Source organism: Parasteatoda tepidariorum, chromosome 1, assembly GCF_982258835.1.
Source record: "Parasteatoda tepidariorum strain Cologne lab strain chromosome 1, Ptep-v5.0, whole genome shotgun sequence".
NCBI classification, from domain to species: domain Eukaryota; kingdom Metazoa; phylum Arthropoda; class Arachnida; order Araneae; family Theridiidae; genus Parasteatoda; species Parasteatoda tepidariorum.
Genome location: NC_141755.1, coordinates 83,272,395 through 83,298,508, shown reverse-complemented (window position 1 = coordinate 83,298,508; position 26,114 = coordinate 83,272,395). Strand labels below are relative to the sequence as shown.

Sequence of the window (26,114 nt, the reverse complement as noted above, 5' to 3'; positions counted from 1 at the left end):
ACTATGGAGCTTTCACTGATGTAGATCGTGGAGTCTGTAAGATCATCCACGATTCTAAAAAGACGAGGGCAGCAGAGGCTCCAATAACATCGGATGTCCTCTCTGTCGCACCTGAAGGACATTAGTCTGAGGAAATGGATCAGGAGGAGGCACGATGGAGGGTAAATTCACCTGATTCCAAGGTAAGTTCAATTGGAGCTCTTGATTTATCAGGGCAGGGGTTGAACTCTGGTTCATGTATAACTTTACGACCTGATTCACCAGCATCTATGCTTGGTATTGACGAAGCAATAAGGCTGTTAAAGGAAGATTTTTCTTCTAAATCTAACCAGGATAGGTGGTTGCCATTCTGGTTTTCCTAATCTGTAACCAATCGAGGCAACAATAAGAATCAAGGTTGGTCAAATTATTCCCCATCATAGCGTTGCTGCCTCTAGTTTCTGAGCTATACGGCTGAACGATGGAAAATTAAGATATATACAATAGCCTTAGACTCGAAAGGGTAGAATTATGGGCCTCAACGTGAAGGGTTTCAATACTTTTTATGATGCCCGTTGTGATCCTCCCAGGGCCTGCATATTGGATAGGTGCCCCAGGTAGCAAAAAGATATGATCTAATATTAGAAAGATGCAGTATAATACTGCCGTGCTAGAAAACGCAATACTATTGAATCCTATCTTCTAATATTAGAGCTAATATTATATAAAATTAAAAAGTATTCGATCTAACATTCGAACTTTCAAAATTATCATCTATTTCATTACTTTTGGTCCAGCGCGACATTTTTGCGAAAGGTTATCCCATATTATTAATAAATAAACATTTATTTATGACAGAAAACGATAAATTAAATATTACTTAAAATATCATTTTCAGCCAATGCTATTTTATGGCAGATAATATTAGTGGTAGTTTGCGAACGATTAAACTCGAAAAACTTTTTCAACTGTTTCTGTTGAGTTGTCTGCTGCTCCTTCTGCTTGTTTACAAGACGACAAGATGGCGATCTTGTCTCCGCTCATGAGCTTTCGTTTCTACTATTTAAGGTATTTATAATTTAGTAGTTTTTTGTAAACTTTATAAATGTCAATGATGGTTACATGATAAATTAGTATCGTAGTTATGTTTAGTTATGTAGGTAATGTTTTTTCCTTGAGTTAAAAATCAGCTAGAAAAGTAATTTAAAGCACAATATGTTTGAGATTGTAGATGTTGTAGAAACATTCAGTGTACCTACTTAATAAACTTCACCGCTAAATTAAAACATTTAAGAATTAATTTATTGATCATGTATTCAATAAGGTCAGTAAATATTTTATATTGTGATTATTATTGTTCACTCGTAGTTGTTGACTTCTTTGTTGAAACGTATTGTCTAGCTGTAAGTAATAAGCACTGTTTTTCTGCAAAAATGAAAAAGGCAAAAGTAATGGTCTGTAAATAAATTAGCCTTGTTATGTAAGAAATATATATATATATATATATATATATATATATATATATATATATATATATATATATATATATATATATATAATCTGCTACTTTTAGCGCAGTTAAAACCATTATACTATTGTAGAATGTTTAATACAAACAATATTACTAGCATATTAAAATTTCATGCTTAAAATATTGTACAACAATCAATTAAGCATTTTTCTTTAAATATAGACTGATTTTTATTTGAATATAGGCTAATCTGTATATTTTTGATGTATCATTATTTATATTAATTTGTAAATGATTAAAAAATGAACAATAATATGGTCTATTCAAAATGGTGATTATGGTGAATGTAGAGCTTTGATTAAATTATATTTTTTAAATAAATTCCTGTTAGAAATAATCTAATGCTGTAAAAATTTAGTTAAACTATAAGAAAAAAATATTTGACAAATGTTGGGTATGCATACTGACTTTTAAAGAATGCTATGTCAAAATATTTGGGGGAAGGGGCGAACTATATTTTATATATTTACAACTTTGAATTATGTGAATTGTTAGAGAATTCTCCTTCTATGTGATTTTTTCAACCATGAATTGATGATTTTAAATTCTCATAGTATCTTTTTACATTGATGTTCTTTTACATTAATCAGATTTTAAATTATACAACAGAAGAAAATAAGCAATTGTTTATTTAACACTTTTCACCACTTTTTTAAATATAAATAATAAGTAATGTAATTGGTTCAAAATATGCTTGTAAAACAATGTTTGCTAAGTAATTTGACCCTGACAAAGTTTTTCTGCAACAATGAAAAAGATAAAAATAGTTGTCTGTAAACAAATTAGCCAAGTTAAAACAATTAGAAAATTAATGATCAGCTACTTTTAACTCAGTTTAAACCATTACATTCTGGAATGTTTAACATTCAATACAAACAATATTGTTACCGTATTAAAATTTCATGTCTAAAATATTGTAAAAAAAATAATTAAACATTTTTATTTAAATTTCTTGGGGATATTTCAGTATCGTGATCTGTCCCGCCAACTGCAATCGCCAAATAGATTTTAAACTTGCAATTTTTTTTTTAAAAATATGTATATGTTTGCCCGGAGTTATACCTCTCGAGTTTGTCCTATTCTGTAATGTTTCTTTTAATTTAATAAATATTTATTAAATAATTATTACAATAATAATTAGTCTAATAAATAATTATTGTTTAATAAAGTTTTTAAATAAATTTCTATTAGATATGATCTGAGATTAAAAATTTAACTAAACAATAAAATATAAATATTATGCATATTGACTTTTAAAGAACGTTATGTAAACATATTAATGGGGAGGGCAAAATATAATTAATATATATATTACAACTTTGAAATATGTGAATTGTTAAAGAATTCTCATTCTACATGAGTTTTTCAACCATAAATTGATGATTTTGTAATTCTCATAGTATCTTTTTACATTTATGTACTTATACGATTTTTAAAATAAGCATTTGTTTATTTAATATTTTTCGGCACTCTTTTTGTTGATTTGCCACATAGCGAGTAGTTATTTTCTGTTGTAATAAAAGAAGTTGAAAGGTTTTGCAATTTGATTATTTTTTATTTTTTAAATATATGATAGTTTGCTTGGGAGTGCTTGAGCTAAATTCTTTTTGTTGATCTCCTTCTCACACTGTTATTTTTTGTGTGACACTAAAGAAATTTTTTTTACGCTGGTATCGATACCGCAATTAAACCATTTAATTTCATTGTAAAGGATATTACAATTTCTGAAAAACATTTTCAAATTAAATAATTAAAGTATCAAATAAATATTCAATGTTTAATAGTTATAAATTTTTTTTTCTATTGCAAAATCTGATGTATTTTCTTATTAAATTTCAGTATAGCTTTTCATCTTCAAGGAAATCTACTATCAAGACACTACAAATGGAAATGGCACACTCTGATGGAATATTAAGTTCGATCCTTATTGCGAATGATTTTAACAGTGATTATTCAGCAAGGACCACTTTAAATCTACCATTTAAGTCATCATGTTGAAGAAAGATGCTGTCATGTTGAAGTTTGGAGAAAGAGGGAAACTTGTGAAGTTCATCCCTGTTTTTTTGTGGTGCATACAAAAACTGTTGCTGAATTTTTCATAAAAGCATTTAACGACCACTTGGAAATATATTTTTAAGCAAATATAGACTAATAATTAGAACTCAAACTGTATCAAACAGAAGTTATGAAAAGAAAATGATTTTATTAATAACAATTAAGTATTTTTAACTTTTGTTTTACCACAAAGTAGTTGACGTTAATTTTGAACAATAAAGGTAATGTATTACATTTATAATTGGATGAAATTTATATTACAGTGTGTTTTGTTTTTAAATAAAAGTATTATGCTGTGAAATAGTTATATTTATTATGGATTTCTTTTTTCTTAATTACTGTAACAGTTGAATATTTAAAATTTGTTGTTGGTTTTTTTTTTTTTTTTTTTTTTTTTTTTTTTTTTTTAAATCTTTCTTTATGATATCGGAAGCAATTTTTTTTTAATGCTGATTTTAAAGTATAACTGAAACTCTTGAGGATTTTCATTATCAACATTGAGTTTATTATTTTAATTTCGGAAATTTTCACATACTTATTTATTTGAAATTTGAGACAAGAATTTATGCTTTTTTATTTTTATCATGTTTAAAATCATATTATTGTAAAATAATTATAATCGTGAAAAGTTCTTTTGACTGAATAACATTTATATCATGATTAAAATTCCTAAAAGAATATTGCTCAAACTTTCATCTTTAAGGTCTTGTATATTCTTTGTGAAAACGTGTAGAATTGCATCTTCTTTTTTTTTCTTTTCTTAAAGTCTCATTCAAGACATTTGCCTATAATGTTATGTTTGTTTTTACTATGTTCATGAAGCATAAACTCTTATCAGTGAAATACAAACAATGAATTAGTTGATTTTAAAGAAAAATTTTGTGATAGCAGGGTTTTGAAAAAGTAACTGATGGCAGTCAAATTTGGATCAATACAAAAGCAACTTATAGTAAAAAAGTATGTTATGTTTTTTCGTCTCATTCTTGTATGCAATTAAATGTTTGTGAAAATTTAATTCTGATAAAATACAATATTTACTAATTTTTTTTTTGGTCTTGACATAAATGTTATCTAAACTTCAAGTAAATAAAAGTACATAGTACCTTTAACTAATTATTGAATCGTTAAAAATTTCTGATGTCCCAATGTAAAATTATTTTTACATTACAAAAAATAATTGCAAATTTTTTTAATTAAAATTCATAAAAGCTCTTTTTGTTTCCACTCCCTGATAATATTTCTACAGGTGCCTTTAGGTTTTGATTCTAGTGTTTCGTAAGTAAAATTTCAGATTGTAAAAGGATAAAGTTACATAAGTATTTCTCTGTTTAATTTCAATGATAGAAGTGAAATAATTTATGCAAGTAAGTAATTTGAATAATTTTCAATTTTCTTTATTGTGTATTTCCGTTTCTTTTTTTATTACAAAAAATAACAATTTAAAAATTTGAGATATAATTTTATTTTAATATTTTTGGAAATGAATAACTTAGTTATATACTAGTAGAAAAAAAAATTCAGGTAAATTTTCAACTCAATTTAAATGTAAATTTAACTTAACAATTATGTAGTGTGGTTTTCTTAATTTACATTTTCAGAATATAAATAATGATTGATAATTGTAAAATTACAAATGGCTTAAATTACGAATTTTAAAATATATATATATTACAAACTAACAAATTCAATTGAGCTTTTGATAAAATAGGCTCTTTTTTTAAAAAAAAAAATTAAGAATACATTTTAAATTGGGACTTGAAAATTATTAATGATATAAAATTTGCTTTAATACCCATTGTATGAAGAAATGAAAAAAAAAATATCAATAAAAGTTGCAACAAAATATTTCCTAATTAAGTTTGAAATATTAAAAAAAATCAGCTGAACATAAGATATACTTTGGAGTAAAGAGGAGAAAAATGGAAGGTAGCAGAATTTGCTAATATAACTTTATTTAGTATTTCTGTATTGATAAGTAAATAATGCATGGAATGACATAAAACTATTGTTCTATGTTTTAGTGCTTGGCAACAATACAGAAAATTAAGTAAAATTATATCGCCGAATTATTCTACTACCATCCATATCTTCCTCTTGCTTACTCCAAAAAAATAAAAAGCAAAGCAAAATAATATCAGAAAATACAAAATCTAATATTATATAGCATCAAAACTAATGCAAAATAATAATATGGCGAACGCTAGATAATATTAGTTTGCATAGAATCTAATATTATATAAGGCTGAGCAAACAGCGACCTTTTGTATCTTTCTAATATTAGAGGTTATGTAAGATAACGTTAGATTTTACCTATTTTCTGATGTTAGCTAATATTCGGTGCTACTTGGGGCCCTTAACAGTTAAATGCTCTTAACCTTGTCAACTTCCTCCATCGAGTTTTTGTTGCTGATAAGCTTAAATTCTATGACAAAGAAACAGATTCTGACTTTGTCATTGTTTTTGCCTATCTTCCTAATGAGGAGAAAGACCCACTGGCTGATGTTGCCAAAGTAATAATTGGCCTATGTACATACTGGCCTAGCTACATACTCATCTTCGGCTGCGACGCAAATGCTCACCACACAGCGTGCGGTAGAAGTGATTGTAACCCGCTGGGGGATGTATTAATGAAGCATATCTTATTCTATAACTTATATGTTCTTAATAAAGGTTATGAACCTACCTTTGTTACGAGCAACAGAAGGGAAGTCATTGGCCTTGCTTTATGTAATTCTATTTCTACTTTATGTAATACATTACTGATTGGAAGGTATCTGGTGGCGCAACTCGGATGGTCAGAGACAAGCTAAAGAGCTGGATCGTGACTGTCCTAGTGTTAGAGCTCCTTAAGCTAAACAGGAGCAGTTTGAGGAAGATAGTTGTCTTCTCACTGGTTACTGCACCCTCAGGAGACACCTATTCATAATGGGCATTGAATCTAATCCTATTTGTCGAGGTTGTCATCTTGAAGAGGAGATTTGACGACGTATACTTTGTGATTGTCCGGTCTATTCTGCTCGAAGATTTGAGCATTTAGGGCAACATTGAATTAAGGAATGGGAACTGCCAGACGTTCCTTGTCATGTGTTTGTTGAACTTCATTTCAGCTATAAAGCTTTCTTGTTAATCATGATTTAGGGTTTGGGTACAATAGACCTTTGGAGCTGCCCAACTTCTAAGTCTAACATGAAAAAAAATAGTCTAAAACGATTTTTCAAAGTTGTCAGCACATTTCTATGGCTAGAAAATTGGTAAGGTTCCTTATTTTTTCGTCATTTACTTGTAATATTTCTTTGTCATCCTTTATTAACAGATATTATTCTCTACTATTGTTATGATTTGATATTTTATTTTTATAGCAAATTAAAAGTTTAAATCTAAAAGCGGTATTCTTTTATTATAAAATAATCCTGTAATACAACCTTATTACGTAACGTTTTATAAAAAAAAAGCATTTTAAGAAAAACACATTAAAAACGGTATGTAACTTAACCATTTTGAAATTTTTACTAAACAGCAAATATGTTATATTTACTTTTATAATTATTTCCAGCCAAAACTGTTATTAGGAATTAACTTCTCAAAATATTAGTAAATAATCAGGCGAAAAACATTAACTAATTTTAAAGTAACCAAAAGTTGAATAGAAATTTAAAAAAACAACAGTATTTTAAGTTGCAATGTTAACCGAACAAAATGATTAAGTCTAAGCTTCTATTTTAAGTCTAAGCTTAAATTTTATTTTAATAGACTATAAAATTTTTTTTTTCATTTTAATTGGATTTGACTCAGTTTTTCAATCTGTTTATCCTTAAGAAATAAAAATAACAGTGTAACAATCTAAAACCTAAAAAAAAAAAAAAAAGAAAAAAAAGGTTACATTTCAACAAAACAAGTTATAAATAGTAACCAAATATTTGGCTCAGGGTTCCCACTGAATTTCAAAAAAAAAAAAAAAAATTCCCTGACTCTTAAAGGTATATTAGGTGAATTTCAATGGAAATTAAAATCATATTTTATCTATTCCATCAGAAAACTTTGATTTTTTTTTATTTGTAATGTCAAATCTTAGATTCTGTGAGCAAAAACATAAAATAGAAAAGTTTCACTAAAAAGTGGAATTTTATAAAATTATTGTAATAAATGTTTGAATGATTAAATTTGAACAAATCAATAACAATTAAGATTGGCTATTTTTTAGGTATGATATAAGAATTTTCCTGGTTTTTGTAAAAACTGCAACTTTCTCTTTAAAAAAATGGGATCTTTTCCATATGCGGTAACTTTCTTGTCCATATCCTATTATTTTCTTTTAAAATGATTCCCTCTCCTTATAGGGTACCATTTTAAACAAAAGAGAGAATTTATAATAAAAGAACTAATATATTAATGAAATCATTCCTCTTGCCTTGTACTCATCCCTTCTTGTCTCTCTAAGATGCTCTATCCTTGATGCATGGTCACATTCTAGGTGATAAAAGAACAACATTTTGTTTTTAATATTTTTGTAAGACTGAAAAATTGTATCGATCAAGTATAGCGATACTCAAACTTAATTTTTTTTATTATAACTGAAATATTTATTTAAATATTCAAGCAAACAATAAACTAAGTAAAAATTATTATTTTTTTTTTAAGGAACTCACCCTCAATCAAGAAACTTTCTAAAAACAAAAAAAAAAACTAGGGGGAACAAGCCAAATCCAGTCCTTACTTGCATAATATTCAGTCATTTCAATTCATTTAAGAATTTGGGCCAGCATTTTACTTTGATAAACACAGCCTTTAAGTACAGATAGAAGTAGTTTTCTTTAGTTGATGTGCATAATTTATTTCTCCTTCTCAAATTTAGTTTTAGCATAAATATCTTTAATTAGTTTAGCACAAGTATCTTTATGTGGGGGCATGTCTTGGTAGTTGTTATGAGGTAATGTTTGCATTATTTTTTGCACTTATGATTCAGCAATCTCATCCTATAACACAAGTTTTTATCTAGCTGATAGGTCTTACGTCAGATAAAAATTAGTCGAATTAGTTTGTTATGCAACAAGATCTTGGTTTTTGCAAAGAAATTTTTAATAATTGATTCATTATTATTGAGCCTAATAAACCCTGTCATTACGAACAAGACTAAAATTTATTAAGAAATTTTCTTAAAATTCTTTAAGGGAAAAAAGAAAAAAAAAATCAACTGTTCCTGAAGATTTTTCTTCCTTTTTGTTTTAAAAACTTAGTTTTTCCTTTTTGTTCCTCACTTTTGCTATGAAAATCCCCATGTTTTGCCATGAATCACTCAGTTGTAATAACTAAAGTTGCTGATATGCAAACCATAGAATAGAAGTTTTATTTATTATCTGTATCTCTTGTATCTGGGTGCATGTTCCTAACTAAATATTTCAAGATTGCGAAGTCTGAATTATAGGAAGGAAAAAACTAGGAATAAATATGTGTTAATGATAATGTATTTCATGGCAGGTTTGTTATACGTAGGGACAATTGCCAAAGATAAATAAAAAAAAGTCCATATCATTATTTTAATTAGTGTAAATACGATTTACAAAATGCAAGCTGTTTTTAAATAATTTCCATGCACTAAAGCTTTAATTTTTTATAATTTTGGCTTACTTCGGTTTGACCAGAGAACTTATAGTCTCCTTATAAACAAATTTAATTCTATATGCATTTTATTTACATTATTTAGTATCAGATATTTATATATATAACTTCTAACAATAGGTAGCATGAAGTAATTTATCAAAATGTATAGATTTTACAGAAGATAGAAAAGTTAGTTTTACGCTCAAGATTATTGGGCAATAAATTAGCAATGCAGTATTATGTGGACAAATTTATTTTTGATACATGTTAATATTTAAATACAAAACGCCAAAAATATTGTAATATAAAACTACATCATCTTCTCTTCTTGATATTTATAATGCAAATCAGCAGCATCTTCCACGCTTATTGCCTTCCAACCAGTCTCAGTAACATGATAAACTAGAAGTAAAAGTTAGGAAAATTTAAGATTAACATTTAAAAAAAAAAAAAAAACAAGCTTAACTAAAACAGTACAAGCAGCTAGGGGAGAAAAAAAAAGGTTTTTTTAAATACAAAAATATAGAACAATCTTTCAAAACAAATTAAGTTACTAAAGTTTAAGAAATAGAAATATATAGTTTTATCTAATAATGTTAATTAGCTCTATTTGACTTATGGACAAAGAAACATATTTTTAATTTATTATATTTTGTAAAATACCTAAGTTTGAAAATGAAGTTCTTTCCTGCATTTATATCACTTAAAAAAGCAGGTTTTTACTGAAAAGAAGAAGTAAGTTCAATATTTTGAAATGCATACCAAACAATTTATTGGTGTGAAAAAAAAATGTAATAATTTATTTGAGTTACATATATATTATTTTATAACTTATTTTGGATATCTATTTATCAACACAGATAGTGAAAATAGAATATGGTTTTATCAAAATAAGTAACACTTGGATAGAAAAACTCTGCTATTTTGACTTAGGCTTCTGTAGCAACCACATCGCCATCTGAACAGGCAGTAGATGCTCAGACTTTGAACTGAATGGACCTATTTTTCTTCTTCTCATAATTATTCAAATCTATATTTGTCCGTGTGCTATTTTCAAATTAATAAAAATGTTTGGCACTAAGCTGTTCTTTATTTAAACCCCCGAGATCTAGCTAGGGCCACATCGCCACACAGCGTCTTCTATTCAAATTTAGTTTGCGCGTCTGCTAATAATATTTTCAGGTGGAAAACCATTTTCCGCTTAACAACATGTTCCTTGGAAAACCCTTTTCCTGCACAACAATACACGATTGGATTACAGTGTTTCTACAGCAAAGTCGTGTTTTGTACAATTTAAATAAGAATGACAAGGAGAGAAAAAAAGGTCCATTCAGTTCAAAGTCTGAGCATCTACTGACTCTTCAGATGGCACTATGGTTGCTACATAACTAAATAAATATTGAAAATAAAATATGGCTTAATGAAAATGATTAACACTTGGACATAAAAGCAAAGTGACTTTTACAAACAAAGTATTATTTTTTTTAAACACACACTATATTTTATGATACATAGCATTAACTTTGACAGTATTAACATACTTTGTTAAATACAATAAAATAATTCTTAAAGATGCACTTACCTCTAATCAAATTACCACTGTATGCATCTCTATGAGTAGCATGATAAATTGCTCTACGACCTAATTCTTGAGCCTCTTTATCCTCCAAATCCCAACTGTATCCACTATCTAAAACACTGTAAGCATAAGTACCTCCTGAACCAACAGCAAAAACATTACCAGGAAAACGATTTCCATCACTATCCACATAATATAAGCCAGGTCCCTAATAAAAAAAAAAAAATTTTTTTTTAGAAATTTAAAATATCATTATTTTTATGCAAAATTAAACATAAAACTTTTATTATAAGCAATCTAATTTTTCTAAAGCCTAAGTTACAATTTTTTTTATTTTTAGAATTCCTTTTTTAATATAATAGAGTAAAAATAAACTCATACCATTTCATGTAGTCAAAATGACAGAAAAAAAAACTTACTAGAAAATAATGAAATGAAAAACAGTATTTTCATAATAGTTAGTTAAATTTTTTATAAAAATAAATAACTCTACAATGCAAAATGATCAATGTTTAGTTTATCACAACAATCTTGTTTTTCATTACATTCTAGAAAAAAAATAAAAGTTTATGAAAATCTGGGCTGACAAGCTTCTCTAACCTAAAGAGAAAATAATAATAGGTCACCAATTAAAAGATAAATAAAATGTCGTAACTTAAGCGAAGGCAAAAAACAACAACTTTTTTTCGCATATTCATTTGAAATTGCAATTAATTCATTTAACAAGTGACCCCCAAAAAAAGATTTATGCCATAATCCTTAGCAATAAACTTCACATCTTTATTTTAACTGAAAACTATTAGTTCTTCGAGTGTAATAATAGTATTATATATATGAAATTTTTTTTGGAAATGAAACATGTATAACTATTTCATAGTAAAATATAATAAATCAGTACCAAATTTCACTTGTATCTAGATGTGCAAGGATATAACTAAAATATCACATTCAATGCAATTATACTTAAAATTAATAAGACAACAAACAGAGGCTTAACAAAATGTTATTTCAGTATATTTTAAATATTACCAATTACATATTTGCAGTTACTTTACATTATACACCAATTAACTACATTTCACTAATGTTGATGAAATTCATCTCTGAAAACTCATAAACTCTCTCATAATAACAATTAGAAGGTGTATTTATATTATTGAATTACAAGATATTTATTTTAGTTTAAATAAATCTTTTAGCCATAAACTTCTTTACATAATCATTTCTTTTAAAACATAAATTATTAATACTTTTAACTGAAATGCTTAAGTATTTGGTTAAAAAGAATAGTTTAAAAAAATAACCCAACGGAAATAAATAAATAAATATTCTTTCACAGTCAAAAATGAAATTCGAATGTTCTATAGCAGGGGTTTCCAAATTACACGAGGCCGGGGGCTGCAATTAAAAAAACCTGTTAAATGGTGGGCCACAACTTCATCAAAATTTTATATAGGACTCTCATGTTTGAAGTAACATTAAATATTACTGTCAGACTTTTATCAAGTTGTACAAAACAAAAGTATTGAATTACAAATTAAAATAAGTAGATTTTTACCTGAGATATAATTTTCTTTGCACCGTTGGTTATGTTAAATATCACAGAAACGAAGAAATTAGGTTTTTTTTTTAATGAAAGAAAAGTGCTTTAAACCCATAACCAAAAAATGGTAACTAACATATTTCAGTTTGCAGGACACAAAAAAAAGGCTTTGCAGGCTGCCAGTTGGTAACCACTGTTCTATACCATGTATTTAGCAAAGTGTTATGCAAGACAATGCCAAAGATAGTTCAAAGATCTTATCAGCTAGATACGATAAAAGCTTATTCCTATTATATGGTTAAGGCCCATGTCTTTAAAAGTCTAAGTTAAGACAGGTTTTATCATTATCTTGTATACAAACTTTGTCCTTTCCATTGAATGGGATTTCAATGAAGATCTTAAACTTACCCAAAAAGGATTCTCCCAATATAACTCCAGAACTTGAAATTATGTCTACATCATCAGCATATGTCAGGATATATATTAATTCATAAAAAAATTCTAATCTTTGTATTAATATTTCCAGAGCAAATAACTTTTTGCAACAAGGGAAGTCATGCAAGAACTTTTACGATAAGATTGGGCTTCACAAGTTTAACTTTGGAACATTAATTTCTGATAGAACATTTAGTACCTCGGCTCAATCAATGATATCATAATCTGCTCTGAAATTTTCAAACAAATGTGGAGTCTCAATTTCATATTCACAACATATTTTTAAAATTTGCCTAATTGCGATGATGTAATCAATTTTCTATTTTTTTTAGAAATGGCACTGATTCACCAATAAGTTTCAACATAAAAAAGTTAATGAATAAAATATTTGAGAATATTTTATAAGCAACACACAATATCCTTATTACTCTATATTTTTCACAGCTCAATACACGTCCTTTTTTACTGACACATTATGGATTTGATTCTAAAATATTTATATGTTTTTTAAACTTTAGAATTAATAATGTAGAAAATTAATAGATACTGCACCCATATTAGATAGTTATAAGATAATCTTTCAAGAATTTAAAAATAGGAAGCATAAAATAATAAAATTTTAATACTCAAACAAGCAACGAACTGAGTAAATTATGATAGGAATTGTTTTCTCTTTTAACTTTCTACAATTTACGAAACATTCTAAAATAAAATGAAAAAACCTAGAGCAATTTTGAATAAGCAATGTAATGTCAACATAATATGATCAAATGTAACATGGATACAAAGACAATATGTCTATATTAGGTTGAAGTACATAGTAATATAAACAGTTTTTTTTTTTTTTAAATTTAATCATATTTTTATACTTAATATTTATGAACAGTAAAATAATGAAGAATGCTACTATGCCCACCACTAAATTCATAAAAACTGTTTAAATTAACAAGTAGGAAAGTAAAATTCTTACTCTTTTGTCCCATCCACAAATCATCACACCCTGAAAAATAGAGGACATATTAGAGAAATATCTATAAAAAAATTGAGCATTGAAAAAAGCAAATTTTTCTAAAATTTATACCAATGAGAGTCCCATTCCTTTGTAGTTAAACATTATGTTAGCTAAAAGTTTCGATGCAGCTGCAACTGATATACGTTCACGATTTCTTAATTCATAAATCCTGTAAGAGAATTTAGTTTTATGGAAAAAATAGGATGATGAAATAACCAGAGACACATCATAAAATATTTATAGAAGATAGTTAAGAATCATTAAGTTCAACCATCATACTTAATTTCCTCAACTATTTAAAAAAAATATATAATATGCTTAAAATGAATATTTCAATTATTATTTTTTTTATTCTGCTTAGAATACTTCATATATAGTTTGACAATGGATTTAAAAAAAAAAAGTTTAATTTCAAAATCTGTGTTGTTTGTTGAATTTTCAGAACACTATCTCTTCAATAAGTATATATTACCAAACATTCGAAAAAATGCAGCATTACATATCTAATATCATTGATCTTCCACTGTCTTTAAAAGGGCCCTGGTTGTCCTCTGGGGCACCCTCTTTGCACATTTTGTAAAAATTTGTCGCTATCCCTTTAGAACACTGCCTTTTTATTCATATTCCATTTTGGAAAAAAAAAATCACTTTAATAACTCACAGGTGGAATTATCTGTGTTTATAGGCTTAATTCTGATTTCTATTACATATATTTATTTAGTCTGGATTAATTTCAACTGATTAAATTTTCATAAATTTCTCTTTTTTGGGAGGGGTGGGTTAGAGGGGTATATTAATGAATTTTTTATGTGATTTAAAAATTGTTATTGAAATAAATATCTTAAAAAAAATTCATCTTTGAATTTTCATTTTCTCATAATTTTCAGTTTGGATTATAGAAAAAAGCTTTCAAGTTGTTAATTAATTACTTTTTAGTTTACTTTTCTTGGAAAAAAATGTGTGCACAGTGTTTTAGCATGCCTTTAATTATTTTTTATAAATACAACATTTTCTCTTTTTTCGATAATAAGTAAGAATTACTTTTTAAAAGATACACATAAAATAACATTAGAGGGTAATTTACAAAATGTTGAGGATCAAATTCAGTTATTACATCATATTACACATTTTGATAAATTTTTGTGGTGTTAGGTGTTGTTCAAAAGTGCTCTTATATATTTCTAGTGTGAATTCAGGATTTTATAAAAATTTATAATTTGACTGCTTTACGACAGAATCAGAATTCAAATTCTTAAAATTTTGAATAAATTTGAGTTTATTTCTCTTCAGTTAACAAACAATATTTCCTCAACCTATAAGAATATGTTGTGGACTTTAATAACAGTGGTAATTTCATACTTTTTTGTAAAAATGGTCTTGGGTATATTGGTTAGACTAAATTTACCATTAGGCTTTGATTTTAAGAGAATGGAAGTTAAAATAGGTATTAATAATAATTTTAATAGAACTAACAAGAAAAATACTTAAAATTTAAAAAAATGTAAGTCCAAAATACAGCAACATCTTTACAACTTAATTTAACAGATATAAATAACTGTTAAAAACTAAGAAAAGGCTTATAGAACTAAGTAAGATCGCAATTTTTAAAAATATTCAACAACTGCAAAAAGTCTGTCATTATGACATACTAATATTAACTTACCCATTCTTATATAATATTACACAATAAAAATCTGAAATTAGTTTGATTTCTGATATTTATTTTTTTATTAATAATAAAAATCTGAAACACTCAGTACCTGCATCTTTCAGCTAGAATACGTTCCCAATAAACACAATCGGCAGCACCACCAGCCATTGTACCCAATAGGTAATCATTGATTTCAATTACTTTCTTAACAGCAGTTGAAGCTATAAAAAAGAAAAAAAAATTGAAGCTTATTTAAGACAAGAATAAAACAATAATATAAAAATTCATTCGAGTATTAACACAGCACATGGTTGAGACAATGTATTTTAATTGGATTAGTGACAAACATTTAAGTAATTAAATCAAAAGGTTATTAGCAACGGGGTTATTAGAAAATTTAAATCTATACCGAACTCTCATTCAAGATTGGTTTGCAAACATAACTACACAACCTTCACCCAAGTCATCAAATTACATAATTATTATATTTAGTCATTAAATTCTACTTCTAATTTAAAAAAAAAAATTCCTTATTCTAATGTTTTTCTTCTTCTTTTCGAATTTGAAGAAACAAGCCATTGAAATTTTGAATTTATGATAAATCTAAAATCTGAGCTTAAAAAAAGAAAAAAAAAGGAAACTATTAAAAGAGAAATAAAAATCAAAAGCTTATTTAAGACAAGAATTACAGAATAATAATATAAAAAAAAAAACATTCCTGGTATTAACACAACACATGGTTAATAGATGACGAAGAATTTTAATTAGATCAGTGACAAATATTTAAGGACTTGAATAAAAAGACTATTCAAGACAAAATTATTAGAAGGGTTATACTTATACCTAACTCTTACTTAAGAGTAGTTTGTCAACGATTTAACAACACAAGTCATTGAGTTACATAATTATATTTAGTGGTTTATTTATACTTCGAATTTCTAAAATATTCTTTATTCTGAATGCCATTTTAAAATTTAGAGAATCAAGCTATTGTAAATTTTGAATTTAAGATATAGCTTAAGACAAACCTTAAATATTAAAAATTTTTATTTCTGTACAACATAACACTATTAAAATTCAAAAAAAGGTTTGAGTAATATAAGATATTATTTCATACAAATGTATGGTCCAGTAGTTGCTCTTGCATCAACAGCAATTATAACACCTCCTTTAAACTTAAAGCCACATGTAGTTGTTCCTTTGTGAAAGTCTATTCCTACACGATTTCCATGTTCATCTTTTTCAAAAACTTGCTGAGCTGTGCCTGGCTAAAAATTGACAAACCAAAACAATTAAACACAAAATCAGCACAAAACTAAAGTACATGGCAAAAAAAACAACAACACCTTAATAACATTGAATTCAATAATTCTCAAATTTTCTTGCACTAGGATACAATATTAATGTTTTGAAGGCCTAATCTTAAACATGCTAATAAATAAGTGTAGACAATGAAAAACAAATGAAATTATGAAATCGAAACAAAAACAAACCTTTTTTCTCGAAAGATTAGGATTCTCGGTACTCAAAACATCGGGTTTAGGTCAGATAAAACAGTTAAGGTCAGAGAGGGGTGGAAACTTTAAGCTCCTTAAAGTTAATCTCACTTTTTCCATATTTCATTATGTCATAGAGGCCATATATTAAAATTTTTATTTTTCAAGAACCATTAGACCAATTCCCTTCAAATACATTGGATTTTGTTATTTTAAACCACATACTACATAGATTAAATTGATATAAAAAAACTGACTCCTCACAATTTAATTCAGTTCATTACTAAATTTAATAATAAAAAATGAAAAATAACAGAAAATAAATTTTTACACAGAATTATTTTAAGATAAAAAAGTTCAATAACTGTGCGCACAAATTTCCACATTTTCTTGAGTGCAGTTGAGGCTCAAGAATTCAAATCCCAAGACAAAAAAGGTACGTTTATTCAGAGAAATTACATCTTTGAGTTTAGATTTTATAACCTAAAATATTTTCTAAGCAAGTTAAATATTTTTAAATTTTGCACCATTAAGGTTACAGGGTTCTCATTCAATTCATAAAAAAATTTCCTGATTTCTTCAAGTTAATCAACACCATTTTGCATCAGAAAACTTCAATTCTTATAATTGTAAAGTTAAATATTAAATTTTGTAAGCAAAAAATTATAATTGAACAAGGGTGGCAACATGGAAAAGTCCCACTAAAATGTCAAATTTTTACAATAAATTATAATTAATTTTAATTTTAATAATTGATTACTGTAACTGACAATTTTAAGACTGGTTATTTTCCAAGTATGATGTAGGAATGTTTTGGTTTTTGTAAAAAAAGAAAAGAAAAAAAGATTGTACTTTTTCCTAACTATTTCCTCTGACATTTCTAGGTATTCCCAATTTGATTTGATCAGTGGGAGCCCTGGGTTAAGTCTTAGTACATGAAAAATGGTGTATAAACTTAAGATGTTCTTTTTGGCCATGGTACATGCTTCCAATTATACAAATTATATGACATGCTTTCTTTCAGATTGTGTGAAAAATAAGTTATAGAAAAAATAATGCTTTGCTTTGAAAATTGAATAAGGCGATATAGGTATTGGAAACAAAAATATGCCATTTCATTTGTGGTCTTTCAAGTATGTTTTCATAAACAATAGAACAAAAGTTTGGGCTAAACAGAAAACATATCATAGTCTACAAGTGAAAGTCATTTCTTACCATAGATGATTAAATCTGAAAAAACAATTCTGAATCAATCAGATCTCGCAATAAAATGATTATCAGATTTTGACGACAACCAGGCTTACTAAATAGTAAGTTCTCAGAAAACCAGACGAATTTGAAGGATAACCTCAGCAAAAAAGCTTTTCTTTTCATTACTGCGAGTACTACCTATCTAGTCAATGGCACTACGATAAGCTTAATTATGTTCCAAAGGAGAAATATACTTTTTAATCAACAAAAAATAAAAATTATTCTGAAGTTCAAATTCTGTATCAGCTCCAGATTATGAAACTGTGGTCAGTGGAGCAAAGTTCTTCTCTCAAGCTAGCTAAGAATTTGGGGGAGATTTCCGTATTATGATCTGCAGTAGCAGAATAATGGCCAAGACTTGGTAACTCCCAGGCAAACATCTGCATGTTTTTTTTTAAAATTTGTAAGTAAAATTTATAAATCTTGCACCTTGTCGATTGTTGCTGGTGCAACAGATCAGGACACATAAATAATGACAGAGAAGAGATTTCCGTATCGTGATCAGTGGCAGAATAATTGTCAGGTCTTAGCAACTTCCAGGCAGCAGTTCGCGGGAAGCTAAAATATAGAAAACATGACAGAATAGGAGCAACTCAAAAGGTATGACTTGTAGCCAACACGGGCAAACATGTACATGTTTCTTTTTAAAAATTTGCAAGTTTAAAATCTATTTGGCACCCTGACGATTGTAATTGGCACGTCAGATCACAATACGGAAATATCCCCTCCCCAGAGTTTGCTTTAATCAATGACATTTTTAAATCTTTTTCTTGTCAGAAATTAAAGGAATCTATATTGTGATTTTGGAATTAGATTCTGCACTTAAACAATTGAGCAGTGAAGGAAAGAAAAAAAAAGAAAAGGAAAAACACCAGGCAATGGGACAATTATGAAAATTAACACCCATAATCACATTAGACTAGCAGTTAAATTGTTAATTTATCCTAAGCATAAGTATGGGGTAGTAAGAAGGAAGCATAGCAACTGGTGCAAGCAAAATATGTTAGAGATGACGCCAGTTGTTGCTCATTATATATTACTTTCGATTTTTTGCAAATTTACTCTTCCAAAAGCTTGTAAGATACGAATTCAAACAGCGTATGATGTAATTATTATATTAAAGTAATACATTTTTAAGTGATTATCACGATCAAATTATTTGTCCAGGAAAAAATATATTTATCTATTTTGTAATGTATATTGAAGATAAAATAAATATAATACGGCAGTCACGCATAGTTTAAAGAAATAATTGCAGAAAAGATAATTCGATTTCAATGTTGCTGTAAAAAAATACTTTTTGAACTTACGTCTCTGAAAGGGGGTAATGCAAGCTGTGTAGGACAAGTTAAATTTCCGCAATATTTTGTAACAAAGTTTTCAATGTCTTCTTCATTTTGTTTCCGTTGTCCAAAACCAAAATTGGATGACACTCCACAAAGTGATTCGAGAGCCATTATTAGAGAAATAAGACAAGATGAATGACAAACAATTTTTAGTTGTTCGGCGAGAAATTGCTTCAAATGGATATTATGTATTCCATTCACAAGGCCGAATACGTTTAGAAAGTTCACAATCGAAAAGTATTGAAATCTTGAAGAATAAGCGACATTTTCGCATGTAATCAGTGCTTTAAGTTTATTCAGTTTAAGATTATGATAGCTCTTCTGTTGCCAAAATTTTATAATCCTGCATTATAAAATTTCCTTTAATAAAGTTAATGAATGATTTTGATTAATAACGCACATAATAATTTATAACTTGTTATAAAATCAAATATTTTTCTCTTTTTGAACTCTGGAATACAGAACTGTATTCTTCTATGTTATGATGCAGCTCTTGATCACCCCGGCTATTTCCGGCCTAAAACTTTCATAAACTTTTACTTTGACTGTAGCGGTTTATTTAACTTTTTGAAATTTGTATTATTAAATGAACGTAAAATATAAGTAGATCATAAGCATAATGAATTCTCAAAGAACTACCCAAAAGAGTACTGCTAATACGCCAATATATGATCAAGAAAATAAATCACTTACTGTAACAAAACTATCCAATGCTAAACGTGTTGAAAGACTTTTGAATGATGTTAGAGTTACTGCATGTCGAACAATCACTAACGTCAAATCCTCAATTGGTGATCTTTCTATGGTAATAATTAAACTTAGTTGCTGGTTAATTTTATATCGCTAATTTTTCATTTTTTAAATGCGTAAAAAATGTTCAGTTTATGTGTTTCCCTATTTTATTTTGTTTAATGCTTTTTATAGGAGTGATTTTATAGCTGTTTTTATTTAAAATTATACATTTTACCATAGATTAAGTATTTTAATGATAAAATTAAGTTCATTATTTTAAAAATTAAGTCATTGCCTTAAAAATATTATTTAGTAGCCATATAATAATTTTAATTGTACATATTATTAAAGAAAATGATCCAAATGATAAGAACATAAAAGCATACAAAGAATAAGGATAAATTTGTTTCAGTATTTTGTCAAGCATTTCAATGCTAATTTTGTATTTTAAATCATAAAAACTTGATTTTTGGTTTAACATTGTTTAGTTGAATTTTTTCTATTATTGCATTAAAATTGTTTGTATAACTGGGCTATATAATAATTTAAGTTGTGTATATTATTACAAAAATTGATCCAAAGGATAAGAACTTTAATAAAAAGCATACAAAGAATAAGGATAAACTTGTTTCAGTATTTTGTCAAGCATTTCAATGCTAATTTTGTATTTTAAATCCTAAATACTTGATTTTTGGTTTAACATTGTTTAATTGAATTTTTTCTATTATTGCATTAAAATTGTTTGCATAACTGGGCTATATAATAATTTAAGTTGTGTATATTATTACAAAAATTGATCCAAAGGATAAGAACTTTAATAAAAAGCATTAAAAGAATTATGAGCAATTTTCCTTTATTTTGTATCTTTCTCTTTAATTGAGGAATCTCGATTTTTGGATGAAAAGATCTTTAATTTTCTAGTATTAACTGAACAGTTTTTTAGATTGTAAATAATTGTACAAGATTTGTAATGATAGAAAATAGTTTCTTTTTTAAAAGTTAGCTGATGAAGAGTGATTTAATTTATTAATTTTATTTGAGTTAAAATTTATTTTTCAGATTCAATTATAAGAGTATCATTTAAATATTAAAAAACAAGTTTATAATTTTATTAAAAAATTAAAGATTAATAAGTAGTATATATATAAGTATGAAATGATACATATTTTGTGATTGTATAATAATTGTTTTCAAATTATTAATTGTAAATTTATTCTGGATATAGATTTTTTTTAACTATGCAGCTTTTTTTAAAAGTATAATTTTTATAGAAACTTCGACCCGTTATGAAAACACGTAGCAGCTTTTGCAAGAGACAAAATTATCAAGGTTTGAATGAAAACATCACACCGGTAAAGTTATATACCCCATTTTCCTTTGTAACACCAAGTCCAAAAAGAACTCCTCGTAAAAGAGTTTCACCAAAAAGGTAATAAGGAATTTATCTACTTATTTTATTTATCAAAAATTTTTTATGGTGGTTTATTTTTTTTAAGGAATTTAGTTGTGACAATGAATTGACTTGTGATATTTCCAAAAAACTTCTTGAATTTGTTGCAACCATAGAGCATGATTTTATTACTTTTCAATAATTTCAGAAAAAGAACCAAGAAAAAAAAAATACTTGAAAAAAAATTAAAACTCCAACATCTATTAGTAAAAATAATGAAATTCTGCAAACTTTTTATTATTTATATTTAACATGTAATAATAGTTTTTTTTTAGATTTAGTTTTCATTAAATCTTCACTTTGGTTGAAATTTATGTAGAATAAAAATTTATTTTTAAGTTTTATTGATAGTTGCCTGAGCAAAAATTTAATTTTTAAAATTTTAATTGCCTTTTTCATAAATTTTTCTTTTCAAGCCCAGTTTTCTTCTTATAATAAACATAGTGTTCCCATGAGGTCAGTAGGGCCCGTGCTAAAGACTTCAAATTCAATAAATTAGCCCAATATCAAATGTTTCATAAGCTTTAGCCAAATTTCAAAAATCTTAGCCTAAGGTTAATCTTAATTTTTTGCCAATAGGAAACTTCAAATCAAAATGCAAATTTACATTAAATTGAACTATTTTATAAAATGCAAATTCAAATCAAGATTTATTTTATAGTTATTGTATAGTTTTCTATTTAAGAGAGGAGTAAATGAGCGACAAAAGGTAGAGGAAGAAAAATGCAGCCAGATTGTTTATAGTCTTTCAGGAAAGGAAATAGGAGTAGTTGTGGTTGATTTTTGATAACTTCTTGATTAGAACAGTAATATAAGGATAAACCTAAAATATTTTATTTTTTTATTTATAATTTTTTATTTTTAGATTTTGACTATTTTCACTATTTTCATACATTTCATTTTGAATGAAACGTTTCATTCTTTAAATCTTTTAGTTCTTAATTAAAGAATTTTTATTGTCTCACTTTATTTTTTACTGTAATCATTTAGGAAAAAAAAAGGATTGAAGTAGAAGATTAGTTATTTAATTCAACTTTATTCTGTTTTATCGGTTTTTATACTACTCGCAGAGATTTTTTTACCGAAATTAGTTTAAGGGGACTTAAGCTCATTGCCAGTCGATTGTCGGTGGTTATACTATATCGTTAAAAAGTGGTAATCTATTAATATACAATCAAAGTTAAATTTATTTATTTTAGCAATCGCTTTAGTTTTTAAATTTTATTGTAAGTTTAATTAAGAATATGTTTTTACTATTTTTTGTAAAAATTCAAGTGCAATGAAATTAAAATATTTAAAAGAAAAAAAGAAAAGCTCTATGTTCAATAATTTCTGGTTGTAAATTTCCTTAAATATTACCATATTTGCAGTTCCATAATAAAATGCATTTAAAAACTAAGCTATCTGCATAAATTTATTTTGTTTTTTATCACAAGTAGAATATATGAAAGCTAACTAAATAACAGGTTACTTTATTAATAAATAAAATTTGATTGAGGTTTTAAATTTTTCTATTCTTTTTTTGTGTAAATTATTGCTTTTGTCTGTAATTTATATATTTGTATGAGACTTTGCCTTGTGAAATAATTTAATGTATAATAATCTAATGTATTGTGACTAAATTATGTTTGTTAAAATTTTTTGCAGAATCTCTTTTAAAAGTCCAACAGGAAAACTTAAGAAAGATGTTCAAGCTCTCAATAAATCTGTAAAGGAACGAGAAAAGATGGAGAGAACTTTAAGTGCCAGAAAACTACGCTAATTGTAAAAGCACTTTTTTATATACTTTATACTATCTGTAACCACATTAGTTTAGCAGCTTCTTTTATGTATGGAAATCGGTATGCAAATCTTTATATAGAATATACATGTATGTTTTTGTTTCTTTTTTGTCAAATTTTACAATAAATCTTTGAAATTTATTATTTTTTAAATACTTTTGTTTCATTATTTATTTTAATTTAAAAAGTAGGAAAAAAAATCGCTTCATCTAAAAAGCTATTATAGATTAATGTAAAAAGCTCTGTAGGAATTTAAATTTTTTTTTTATTTTGCTGAAAAGAATTTCAGGAAATTTTTAATTTGATAAAAATTCATTTGCAAATTCAATGATAATTAAATTAAGAATCTCATCAACTAATTTTTGTTGAAAGGATATGATATTGCAAATTAAACAGAAATAAATTTGCTAATATTGTCAATAGTCCATCTGAAAAATAAATAAAAATTGCTTTCTATAGCTGAAATTTTTTTAGGAAAAATTTATCCCTCTCCCTTTATATATTTGAGTTTTTTGAGAAAACCGAAATACTATTGCTTTTATTTTTTTTAAAAATTAAACATACTCAGTAACAGTTTTTAAAGTACATCATTTTTAATAGGATTTGTTTTTTTTATGAAAATATTTTTTTATATTTTATGGTATAATTCTGAATACAATTTCCTATGTATAAAAATAATTTAAATTTTAATTATAGTGTAATTTTATATACAAAGCAAATAATAATTCTAAAATATACAGATTAACATGTTTTTCTCAAGTGAAAATAATGATCCAATTTATTATGAAATACATTTCAACTGTGATCAGTTATAGAAATAATTTTTATATTTAAAAGTATTCTTCGAATAATACGGTTTTAGGAATGATAAATAATCATTCAAAGTTTTTTAAAAATAGCAGTTTTCAAAATAGGTTTATTTTTTTAATGATATAGATATGGGAATTCTTTTAAAACTATTTTGTAAAAAAAAAAAAGAAAAGAATTTTTTTTTACAATTTTATAATGTGCACTTGGATTTTTTTATTAGTGCAAATATTTATTTTAATATATAAAATTTTGTGGAAATTAAGTATTTTCATTGAAATGAGTAATTTAAAAAAAAAAATCCATTGAGTCCCTACGACTCCACTAAAATAATTTTGTTTAGTGTTTGGAATTGGGTGAGTTCTTTCAATTCAGAAAACAAATTTTCCCCAAATCAATTTTTTGAGATTCAATGTAGATAAATTATAAAATATTTGATATACAACTAATTCCTGTATCTGTATAGATTCAATAAATATATTACATAATTTATTTTTTCTTCCCAAGTAAATAACTCTTGAACTATTTTTTTGACCCTGTAAAAATTCAAGATTGAAATCTTTTAATCTTAACTGATCTAAATGTTTAAATATATTTGTGTAGTTAAATGCAATTGTTACCAATACTGAGTACAGTAGTGATGATTGTGAATTAAATTGGAAGAAATAACTTTTAGTCTACTATGTAGATGGCAGCATCAAGTAGCTTCTGTTGTTCCACTGCAAAATTCTCCTTGTTTGATTCTATTATGGGTATCAGGAAAAAACTTCACTGAAAATGATTCATTTTTATTGAAGGAAAGACTATTTTTCTTAGTTGTAAAAAATGAAAACAATCAGCTATAAAAAGTTATAAATATGAACAATGCCTGTTTTTAATTCAAATTAATAACTTATTTTATAATCATTTTCATTATTTTGTGTGAGGCTGCTGTACCAGTGTAGTCCTGATTTTCCTGATGAAAAATATTTGGTGTTATGTGCAAAATTTTTTTAAAATTAAATAATTTTTTTGTTGTTGTCCTTTTTACGAATAAAGATGAGAATTTTGAAATAATCAATTTGAAAAAATCAGAAGATTTGTACTTTCAATAAAACTAATTTTTATTTCATTTAATAATGCTATTAAAAATTTCAAAATTAAATAGTTCAAATATGCATATAATTAGTGGGGATTATCTACTAATTATATGCATGTTTCTGGCATACTGCTTTACCTACAGAATTCATTACTTCAAACTATTTTGCAATTCCATTATTTAAAGAAAAAGAAACTCAATTACCAATTTTGCACTATCAAATTTTTATGCAGGTTATCTGTGCACCCGGAAAGTCATGAATTTCAGTATTGAACAAAATTTAACATAGAATGTCATGATTTTAACTATTTTTTAAAAAAATAATGGAAAGTCAATGATTTAGGTCGCCGAAAAATCTAATTTTTAAAATGGAATTTACATCCCCCACACACAATTTCATGGTGTTTTGAATATCTGAATTTATGACAAAATCCCCACTCACAGTCATATTTTATTAAAATATTTTTATTATGTTCTTTAAAAATTATGGTGCTCTTTCAAAAAATGAAAGAAAAAGCATTTCTAGAGCAAATTATCTTTTAAACTTTGTGATTTCAGAATTTTTATTATTATAATTTTTTTTATTTTATCAATTTAAAATTCTAGCTGAAGCAAGCCAGTCATTGGCGAATTTTTTTCCTTCCGAAATGAGAACAGAAAAATCAGGAGTGTTTCTTTTCTTTCCGATGAACAAAAAAAGTGTCTTTAGAATGTAATTCTGCAGAAAAAAGGAAAAAAAAAAATTATTTGCTTTTGTATTTTTTTCAGCTATTTTATTGCTTTAACTCTC

General features: G+C 26.3%; 2 protein-coding genes and 1 long non-coding RNA gene across 3 annotated transcripts; 2 read left to right on the top strand and 1 right to left on the bottom strand.

Annotated features, from left to right (window-relative positions):
• The first annotated feature begins 541 nt into the window (after window positions 1-541).
• Window positions 542-3,866, top strand: LOC147816570 (uncharacterized). Its single transcript, XR_015435501.1, has 2 exons — window positions 542-1,047; window positions 3,350-3,866. It is a non-coding gene; the product is annotated as an uncharacterized LOC147816570 (long non-coding RNA).
• A 5,532-nt stretch (window positions 3,867-9,398) lies between these two features.
• Prosbeta5 (Proteasome beta5 subunit) lies at window positions 9,399-19,774 on the bottom strand. Its single transcript, XM_016073673.4, has 7 exons — window positions 19,441-19,774; window positions 16,501-16,651; window positions 15,493-15,604; window positions 13,802-13,901; window positions 13,691-13,720; window positions 10,746-10,950; window positions 9,399-9,565 (listed from the first exon to the last, which is right to left on the bottom strand). Exons 1-7 carry the CDS (start codon window positions 19,585-19,587, stop codon window positions 9,474-9,476), a joined length of 837 nt encoding a protein of 278 aa, XP_015929159.1. The 5' UTR covers window positions 19,588-19,774; the 3' UTR covers window positions 9,399-9,473.
• Window positions 19,775-20,018: 244 nt separating this feature from the next.
• Window positions 20,019-23,592, top strand: LOC110282956 (uncharacterized). The gene is made up of 3 exons (XM_043040882.3): window positions 20,019-20,281; window positions 21,480-21,637; window positions 23,306-23,592. The coding sequence occupies exons 1-3, from the start codon at window positions 20,096-20,098 to the stop codon at window positions 23,418-23,420; spliced, it is 459 nt and encodes a 152-aa protein (XP_042896816.2). The 5' UTR covers window positions 20,019-20,095; the 3' UTR covers window positions 23,421-23,592.
• Window positions 23,593-26,114: the final 2,522 nt, after the last annotated feature.

Bases quoted from the DNA above. Each gene is read 5' to 3' on its own strand.
- LOC110282956 (XM_043040882.3), top strand. From the start codon at position 20,096: ATGAATTCTCAAAGAACTACCCAAAAGAGTACTGCTAATACGCCAATA. The intron at 20,282-21,479 runs GTAATAATTAAA...TAATTTTTATAG, and splicing joins CAATTGGTGATCTTTCTATG to AAACTTCGACCCGTTATGAA. The intron at 21,638-23,305 runs GTAATAAGGAAT...AATTTTTTGCAG, and splicing joins AAAAGAGTTTCACCAAAAAG to AATCTCTTTTAAAAGTCCAA.
- Prosbeta5 (XM_016073673.4), bottom strand. From the start codon at position 19,587: ATGGCTCTCGAATCACTTTGTGGAGTGTCATCCAATTTTGGTTTTGGA. The intron at 13,902-15,492 runs GTACTGAGTGTT...ATTCTCTTACAG, and splicing joins ATTCTAGCTGAAAGATGCAG to GATTTATGAATTAAGAAATC. The intron at 10,951-13,690 runs GTAAGAATTTTA...TTTTTTTATTAG, and splicing joins TTTGTGGATGGGACAAAAGA to GGACCTGGCTTATATTATGT.